This window comes from Panthera leo, chromosome C1, assembly GCF_018350215.1.
Source record: "Panthera leo isolate Ple1 chromosome C1, P.leo_Ple1_pat1.1, whole genome shotgun sequence".
Lineage (NCBI taxonomy): Eukaryota > Metazoa > Chordata > Mammalia > Carnivora > Felidae > Panthera > Panthera leo.
The window spans coordinates 92,876,577-92,886,304 of record NC_056686.1 but is presented as its reverse complement, the minus strand read 5'-3'; the positions used below and the strand labels follow the sequence as shown (position 1 = coordinate 92,886,304).

The window sequence follows — 9,728 nt, the reverse complement described above, 5'->3', positions numbered from 1 at the left end:
CAACCTTCAAAATTGTATTTAGGAACACTAGGTTGATCCATTCCAGCAAGAGGATATAAATACCCACTATAAATAACCTGTTTATCCTACCAAGGTCTCCTTTTTGTTGTGAATTAATAGTTATTCTGGTCTAGAAAGCAGCTGTGAGAGAGTTAGCATCAGTCAATTCCCCATGCCAGTGCCATCCAGTGGAACTTTCCATGATTTTGTTCAATAGGGTTAGCTAGCCACATGTGGTATCGAAACTGAAGAGGCAATTTACCATGTTATTTAATTTTAATTAATTTAAATGACCACATGTAGCTAGTGGCTACCGATTTGGACAGCACAGCTCTAGACCCTTGCTACTCAAAGTGTGGTCTGTGAACTAGCAGGGTCTGCATCACCTTATTAGTTTGTTAGAAATACAGACTCTCAGGTTCTCCACCCTAGGCCTCTTGATTCAGAAATTGTATGTTAACAAGATCCCCAGATTATCCATATGCACATTAAAATTTGAAAATGGCATGGTTACTTCTGGATGAGCTGGGGGGAAAAAAAAAGGATTGACTGAGGTCCCTATCTGTGATGACCTCTCCAAATTGCGGACTCCCACACTTGAGACTGGTGTCCAGCATAAGGGGCCCTCTTTCTTTGTATCTGTCTCTCCTCCATCCCTTAAGCATAAAGGGGAAAAGGGAGAGAAAGAAAGAACCTGGAACATGGGGTCTAAGGAAAGTTAGTATAGGATATGGGGGATGGGGTGGGAAGAGTATGTGTTCCTCAGGGATACTTATACAAAATAAAATGAGGGAATTCCCTTGATAATTACTGAATATGGATGATGGGTATATGGGAGTTCATTATACTATTTTCCCTACTTTTGTGTATGTTTGAAATTTTTCAAAATTAAGAAATAGATGTGATTTCAAAGAAGATGTGTGTGATAGCTTCCAAGATGGCCCCCAATGAGCCTCTCCTTCTGGTATCCATGCCTTTGTGTGGTCTTCTTTCATACTGAATCAAGCCTGGTCCATGTGACCAAGGTGGAGATAACAGGTGTGACCTTGGAGATCCAGGTCATTGTGACTTCTGCCTTGCTCTCTCTTGGATCTCTAGCTTTAAAGGAAGTCAACTACCATGCTGTGAGGACACTCAAGCAGTCTTGTGGCGAGGCCTTTATGGAGAGGAGCCAAGGCCTCCTGCCATCAGTCAGCTGCAAGGGTGAGCCATGTAAGTAAGCCTCTGTGGAGTTGACTCTCTAGCCCCAGTCAAGCCTTCCAGTGACTGTACCTCCACCTGACATATGATTGCAACAGCATGGGAGACCTGCATGCCATCATTGCCTGCCAAGCAGTATCTGAATCTCTGATGAACAGAAGCCATGACAGACAATAAATGCATATTGTTGTAGTAAGCCACTGAGTTTTGGGGTAATTTGTTAAGCGGTAATAGAGTACTGATGCAATGTCATTTCAATACTTCCTCCTCCCTGAATACTCTCCCCACCTTATCACTGATGTCTCAAATGAACAGGGAAAGATCTTTCACACTATGCATAAGGTTAACATGCTAATACCCCTTGAAGAGATAATACGTTCACTTAAATTCAACCTAAAACATATGTGACAGATATAAATTCTTTCTTTTTAAAACTCTTAGCAGGCTAATGTATTGAGACATTAATTTCAGTCTCGTTCCTGCTGTTGTAAGAAACTAGAAAGAATAAAAAGGTAATTTCTCCCTCAGGGTCTACCATCCCAAGAAACAGCTACAGTCTTGAGTTATAAAAGGTTTAAGCTCTTCTGACATCTCCCTCACTCCATGCCCAACCCCCAACACCAAACACTGGTTAACAGCTTCTTGGTGTTTCAGGGACCATCCTAAAGAAGACCCCCCACCCTCCTCACTGTCCCCACTCCCCCTCCCGGCTTTATCTTGAGGATTAGGTCACAGAGAAACGATGTTGGAATTGCTCCGTAAGAGGAGGGGAAAGAGCTGGTACTGGTTCAGAAGAGGGCAAGTGGCCAGGCCTGAGGGATGAACGACTTCCCCCCAGGCGGGGAAAGGTTTTGGAGGTTCCAAAAGTGGAAACCTATTCCTGGCTTGTATGAAATCTGTGTGTGTGTGTGTGTGTGTGTGTGTGTGTGTGCGCGCGCCCGTCAGGGGTGCAGTAGGGATCGCTTCATGGGTAGCCTGGGAAAGTGGGATCCCGGGGCCTGGACATACACCAAAGACCACCACTCCTTTACCTCCCTGGCTTGCAGGCTGTGGAAATGTATCCTTCAGTGGTTACCCCAAGGGTCGTGGAATAATAGCAAGACTGAAACGAACACAAAAACAAGGCTCTTCCCCCCAAAGCTTCCCCCCCCCAAATATTGAGACTTCACAGCCCTAGAGAGAGAAATGGGGAACCTCAGAACGTGACTAATGAATTTCCCGCCAACACTGACAGGCGGGCGCTCAGCCAGATTTCTTTAATTTGTAGGATTAAAAGACATGTGACGCTTCCTGCCCCGGAGTCAGTTGCCGCGGATTCATTCCAGCTAGACCTAGTTTCCCTAGGAGAGATTTCGGTAGGTAGAAGCTTGGGGGCTGTGCAGAGAATGGAAGAAGGTGGAGGAAGTCAGAGAGGGGCTAGGGGCCAGGGTCCCTTCCTGACAGTTTCCGTCCTCAGGTCCCCGCCCGGACCCCCTTCCGAGAAAGAACGACCTGGCGCGCGGCCGCCTGTCCGGCTCCGACACAAACACACGCACGTGCGCCCCGCCCCCGCCGCGCGCACGCGCCCCGAGGCTCCGGCGACGGGCGCGCGCGCGGTGCTCGCTGCCCCCACGCCGCTCCCTCGGCTCGGATCGCGGCGTCTCCAGGTCCCCGCACCGCTCCACGCGGGAGCCGGAGGCGGCGGCCGTGGTCGGTGGGCTCTGGCGGGCACGGCGGTCGAGGCGGCGGCGCGGCGGAGCGGAGCCCGGCGAGTCCCCGGGAGGCGATGTGGCCGGGCGCGGGCGCCTGCGTAAGGCGGGCGCCGCGACAGGCCGGCCGGTGAGGCGCCGGGGGAGGCCGCGACGGAGCTCCCGGACCCGCCATGGGCTGAGACACGTCCTTGCCGAGCAGGTGCAGTGACCAGCGGTCCCGGGGGGAGCCCGCCCCCACAGGCCCCGGGAACCCTCAGCCCTGTCGGTAGGCGCCCTACCCAACCGGTGCCCTGTTGACCTTCCCTCGGCTCCTCCCCAGAGGCCCCGCTGACCCTGCTGTCAAACCCGCTGCAACCCCTGTGAAACCAACAGCTCCTAACAATCCCGGGCATACCCCGCATCCTACACTCCTGTGACCCCAACCCGGTAGGCCCGTGTGCTCACCTCCTCTTCTGCCCAGTATTTTGAGCCCATTGCCTGCACAGCACTTGGGAACTACCCAGCATCTCTTTCTCTCTTCTAGCCCAGCGTTGGGGTGGAGGGGAAGGAGGGGGGAGGGAGGAGGAAGGGTCCTTCCCTTCAGAGGCGCTAATGACCACAAACCCAGGCTGTCTCTCTGAAGCCTGTAGTCAAAGTGAGCCTTCCTTCCTTATCCCACCAGAACATGCCCGGGTGACTCCCTCCCAGATCTTGCTGGTGGCCTTCCTCGCCCTTCCCAGTGACACTATGCAACCCCAGCGTGACCCGCGAGGCCTCTGGCTCCTGCTGCTGTCCTTGTTCCTGCTCCTCTTTGAGGTGGCCAGGGCCGCCCGTCCTGTGGTTAGCTGCCCTGCTGCCTGCCTGTGCGCCAGCAACATCCTCAGTTGCTCCAAGCAGCAGCTGCCCAACGTGCCCCACTCCTTACCCAGCTACACCGCACTGTTAGACCTCAGCCACAACAACCTGAGTCGCCTGCGGGCGGAGTGGACGCCCACACGCCTGATCCACCTGCAGTCCCTGCTGCTGAGCCACAACCACCTGAACTTCATCTCCTCGGAGGCCTTTTCCCCAGTGCCCAACCTGCGCTACCTGGACCTCTCCTCCAACCAGCTCCGTACACTGGACGAGTTCCTGTTCAGTGAACTACAAGCGCTGGAGGTGCTGCTGCTCTACAATAACCATATTATGGCAGTGGACCGCTGCGCCTTCGACGACATGACCCAGCTGCAGAAACTCTACTTGAGCCAGAACCAGATTTCCCGCTTCCCTCTGGAGCTGGTTAAGGAAGGAGCCAAGCTACCCAAACTAACACTCCTGGATCTCTCCTCCAACAAGCTGAAGAACTTGCCATTGCCCGACCTGCAGAAGCTGCCGGCATGGGTCAAGAACGGGCTGTACCTGCACAACAACCCCCTGCACTGTGACTGTGAGCTCTACCAGCTCTTTTCGCACTGGCAGTACCGGCAGCTGAGCTCCGTGATGGACTTTCAGGAGGACCTGTACTGTATGAGCTCCAAAAAGCTGCACAATGTCTTCAACCTGAGTTTCCTCAACTGCAGCGAGTACAAGGAGCGTGCCTGGGAAGCCCACTTGGGTGACACCTTGACCATCAAGTGTGACACCAAGCAGCAGGGCATGACCAAGGTGTGGGTGACGCCAAGCAATGAACGGGTGCTAGATGAGGTGGCCAACAGCACAGTGACCGTGTCCAAGGACGGCAGTCTTCATTTCCAGCAGGTGCAGGTTGAGGATGGGGGTGTGTACACCTGCTACGCCATGGGGGAGGCTTTCAACGAGACACTGTCTGTGGAGTTGAAAGTGTATAATTTCACCTTGCACGGACACCACGACACCCTCAACACAGCCTATACCACCCTAGTGGGCTGTATCCTCAGTGTGGTCCTGGTCCTCATATACCTGTACCTAACCCCTTGCCGATGCTGGTGCCGGGGTGTCGAGAAACCATCAAGCCATCAAGGAGACAGCCTCAGCTCTTCCATGCTTAGTACCACACCCAATCACGATCCTATGGCCGGTGGGGACAAGGATGATGGTTTTGACCGGCGGGTGGCTTTCCTGGAGCCTGCTGGCCCCGGGCAGGGTCAAAATGGCAAGCTGAAGCCAGGCAACACCCTGCCAGTGCCCGAGGCAACAGGCAAGGGCCAGCGGAGGATGTCGGATCCAGAATCGGTCAGCTCGGTCTTCTCTGATACACCCATTGTGGTGTGAGCAGGATGGGTTGGTGGGGAGATTCTGCCCCAGGAGAGGTAATGCACCCCTGAAGGATATGAGGGGATGGAAGAGAGGGCTGGCTGCCCAAGGGAGTGGGTTCCCCCTGACCGTGAGAGAATTGGTCACGGGTACAATAGCTGGCATAGACCTCAACCAGGGTGTGGCTGCCACGATTTTCAAATATGGATATGTCAAATCCTTAGGCAAGTGCTACACCCTTACCCGAAGCCCCGGGAATTCTCAGTGTGGTGGAGGAAGAGGAGCATGTCTGAGTTGGGTGGGAATGAGGTAGGGGCGGGGGGAAGAGCAGATTCCCGAAACTTTTTTGAGGTCATCCCTAGCTCCTTAAAAGAGAATCATTTGGGGGAAAAAAATTTTTTTTTCTATCTCTGCCCACCCACACCTGCGGTGTTGTGTGTGCTGGGGGTTGGGGGGGATCTTCCATAGGAGCCACACTGGGGAAGAGCTGTAGTATCTTCTTTGGCCAGGAAGTCACACTTCACAGCTGGGGAAATTGGAAACCTTTGGGAAAGTGAGTCAGGAAAAGGCTGAGGCCTCAATCAGTAATGCTCCCCAAAGCTATTGTGAGGTTTCCCACTAATGCCTCTCTTTCCCGATGAGTCCTGGATGGACGGATCTTTGCAGGAGCCTGGCCTGTTGCCTGTCAGATATGGCAACAATGTGAGAGGTGGTATCTGTCCCTTGTCCCGGAACCAGTGGCACAGAGGGATACAGCATGAACGGAGGGGGCCTGCATCACAGCATATGTGCCATCACAAAACTTGTAGATGGGGGATAAGCTCCAGATTTGCTAATTCCCCGGTTGGTGAAACCCTTGATTATCATTTGGTTCCCAGCACCTGTGTGTCAGACCAGGGTGGGGGCTGCCGGAGGCAGAGCTTTCATGGGTGCCTGCCACAGACGTGGGATATGGGGCTGCCTCACACTAGGCGGAGGAGGGTAAATCAGCCTCTATTATGTAGCATCCAGCTGGACGTACCTGATTTCGTGTTTGCCGTCTCTTCTCTCAGGCTTCTTAGCAAGTTCAGGTGGGATTGAGTTTTCCCTAATACGCTGCTCTGCAACGGGAGGAATCCTGGAAAGTCTGGCCCCAGCTGGGCTAGACTGTGCTTGGGCATGGAGGGAACCAGTTATGTATTTTCTCTGTGTTGACAAAGCAGCCTCTCTTAGATCTCACCCTGCTGCAGAGCCAAAGCACGGGATTTCATTATCCGAGGGGTTGGAATTCTGCCCCAGAATGGCAAGGCGGAGTGCAGCTTAGAGTTCTGCCCCTCTCCACAAGGTTCTAGGCAGCCTTGTAACAGACAGTGGCACTGAACTCTCAGAAGGAAAGTTCTGCCACCTCCATCCCTCTCAGCCAGAGGTCTGTGCAGTTGTGGTGGTCAGGCCAGAGGAACTTAAGAACAGGCCCAACATTCCATTCCATCCAAGGCTGCAGAATACTTTGGGTCTGGAGATGACTGCGCCCCTTGACTATACTGCAGGCCCTGGGAGATGGGTGCTCTGAGCTTTGGCAAGGGGACCAGCAGGGCACAGGTGAAAATGTCCTCTGATGTTGGTCTTTTTCAGTGTCTTCCCTTCTCCCAACCAAGTTCCCTGTCCATTGGAAGTTCTCCAGATCTTCTAGCTTTCTGACCTGCTTTTTAGGTTCCAAGAGGTGTCATCGACCTGTGGGTGAGGGCTGCTTGCTAGGAGGGCCTGACTCCTGCTGCCTGTTGGGATTGGGAAAGGGGACCGGAACGCAACATCTTCCCCTTGTCTGTGCCTGGGATGTCAAGACTGCTGTCCGTCCTTTAATTAGTAACCTCGTTTGTTGGGAGAGGTGCAGCCTTTCCCTCAAGTACTTGCATGCTCCTAGGTATGCACGCTTATAGGTACGCATGCACACCAGCACCTTGACTTCCACCAGGACAGTGATTCTTCAGTCCCCACTAACGTCCCCTGTCAGAGTGGGTTCCGCCTATGCTCACAGCTTCATGCACACAGCTTTTGTATCCCATAGGAGAGACAGTGACTGCGCCAGGCTCCCCAAATACCAACTCTTGTACTTTTAATTTCTGAACTCCCTGAAGCTTTACCCACATCTCCCTGGCACCAAATAACTTCTCTGCAAAGGCTGGGGTTAGGAGAACCACAGGTCAGGGCACCTGGGGAGAAGGGCCCATGAGGAGCTAGCTGGGTCTTCAGACCCCTCCGAAACCTTCCTTGGATGAAAGTCCATGTATGTGAGAAATAAATGTATAACTAGGTCAATGACAGACCCAGAAGGAAACTGGCAGGGGAGCAAGCAGCTAGAAGTTGTTCTCCCTGTGTTAACTGCCCCGGAAAGACAGGCGCGTGAAGGAAAACTTGTCTGGTTATGTTCCAGAGACTTCTGGGGACTTTGTTAATGGAGCTATAGGAACCAGGCATCCCTCCTCTGACTTATTAGGGAACCTGGGAAAATTTCATCTCCATGCTGCAATTTCCCACTAGGCACCACCTAGGGCTCTGAAAATCTTTAAAACTCAAATGAAATTGGCCTTCTAGAGCATTCTGAGTTCCTGAGGACTAAGAGGGCCATTCTCTTCATAAGTCCTACCCAGTTTAGGGAATGGGAAAAGGCCCCTCATGAGGCCCTGTATCCCTACTGTGTCCACTAGGTAGGCCCCTTGTTTGAAAGACTGGTAGATGTGCCTAGCTGCCCCACCAAGAGATTAAACTGATTAGCCTCTTCCCATGGTTTCAGTTGATAGAACCCAAAGGCAGCTTTCTACTTGGGGGATTAGGTATTCAGTATATATGAGCTCACTAGAACCTTGTGTAGGAAACTGCCAGGTCTGGTTGTAAGAAAAGGCTGAGAAATCACTTCCTCCCTTCCCCCCACCCTGCACCCATAAACGAGACATGTCTCCCAGGAAGCAGCTGTCCCTGGAGACAGAATATGACAGGGCTCTACAATCTATGTGATTATTTGTGATCTTTTTTCTTTGCTTGTATTTATGGGGCTCCTAGGAAGGGGCCAGGAGAGAGTACTCTCAGCTGGGGACAGTAAAGCCGACTGATACCAATTTTCTGTGTGTTCTTTCCTCTGTACTTCCTCGTAGTCCTGCTGGCAAAGCAAGCAGGCCTCCCAGTCCGGGATCCTATCCCTCCCACTTATGTACAATCCAGGCTGGCAGACCTTGGAGCCTCTGGGCTCTGACACTAGACTATGATCATTAAACCTGGCTTGAGTCTCTGTTCTGGCATAGTCTGTGACTGCTTTATTTATCTTTTCAGCCTGTGGGTGGGGCTTTCTCTACCTCAGAAGTATGTGGCCTAAGTAAGGAGAGGTATTTAAATGCTATTATAAAGGCAAGGGTAGAATCCACATCCAGGCATGAAAATAGACCAGGGTCAACAAACTCCTTCTGTAAAGAGCCAGATAGTAAATACGTTAGGCTTTGCAGGCCATACACTCTGTGTTACAACTACTTAGTTGGGCCATTGTGATAGGAAGGCAGCCATAGACAGTACATAAACTAATGACTGTGGCTCTGTTCTAGTAAAAATTTATTTACAGACATTGAAATTTGAATTTCACATAATTTTAACATGGCTTTTGAGTTTTTTCAGCCATTTAAAAATGTTAAAACTCTTATTAGCTCACAGACCATACAAAACCCAGCAGTGGCTTGATTTTGGCCAGCAGACCATAGTTTCCCAACCTGATAGGATTCTCAAAAGAAATGCCACTGACCAGCAGGAGAGAGTTTAGAAATTCCTTTACCTGGGACTACAGCCTATAGATAATGAAGTCTTCCTAGATCCCTGGGGAGGAGGGCTGCCTCCCCACAGAGTTTTCTTAAAAGTCTGGATGAAGCCTACTAACCGTGCGATGGAAAACACTTGGACTAGATTAGAAGAATTGGTGGAAAGCAGCTCAGTTTCAGTATTTTGATTATTACCTGTATTTTTGCATGCTGTAAATGGTAACTAAGTTCGGCTAAAAGTATATTCATCGAATGGGCAAGTTAATATTCACAGATAGTTTAGCGTGTCCTGGGCATTGCATACAACAGAGAAATGCAACCCCCAGGTTCTTGGTACAGACACAGTCTATCAGGATTCTACTGGACTGGATTCTACTGGATTCTACTAAACTCTGAACAGGCAAATTCTTTGGGTACTCTCTGGGTACTTCTGGAAGGGGATTGTCGGGGTAGATTCCAAAAGGGGAGAGGAGATGGTATAAAGAAGAAAGAAAGGAATTTGAATCATTACCTAATTTCCTACATTGATAAAATCTTGGCCAGAGGGCAGCCCTCCGCTGTCTGGAAAGTTGTCTTGTTTTCTTCATGAGGAACAACCAAAGTGGTGAAGGGATGGAGACACCTCACTCCAGCTACATCAGACAAATCAGGGCTGGCAGTCAGCGCAATGGCAGATGTTGATGCCAGAGTGCCCCCACAGTCTACATTTAAATAGCATTTTTTCATCTTTTCAAAGCAGCTTTTGCTGTGGCTGAGGTTGGCCAAGAAGGGGACGCTGGTAAAGAGAACAGGTCTGGGAATACTGCTGGGAGTTCTCCCCTCTGTCATGGCCTGTGCCAAGCCCTGTCTCTGAGCCTGCAAAGTTGTGGTG

The 9,728-nt window shown here is 51.3% G+C and overlaps 1 protein-coding gene across 2 annotated transcripts; it reads left to right on the top strand.

Moving 5' to 3' along the window:
* The first annotated feature begins 2,943 nt into the window (after positions 1-2,943).
* AMIGO1 (adhesion molecule with Ig like domain 1) lies at positions 2,944-8,348 on the top strand. 2 transcript variants are annotated; one of them, XM_042953281.1, is made up of 2 exons: positions 2,944-3,090; positions 3,553-8,348. In XM_042953281.1, exon 2 carries the CDS (start codon positions 3,618-3,620, stop codon positions 5,097-5,099), a length of 1,482 nt encoding a protein of 493 aa, XP_042809215.1. In that variant the 5' UTR covers positions 2,944-3,090; positions 3,553-3,617; the 3' UTR covers positions 5,100-8,348. The 2 variants fall into 2 exon arrangements, with proteins under 2 accessions (XP_042809215.1, XP_042809214.1); XM_042953280.1 differs by having other exon boundaries at positions 2,944-3,156.
* Positions 8,349-9,728: the final 1,380 nt, after the last annotated feature.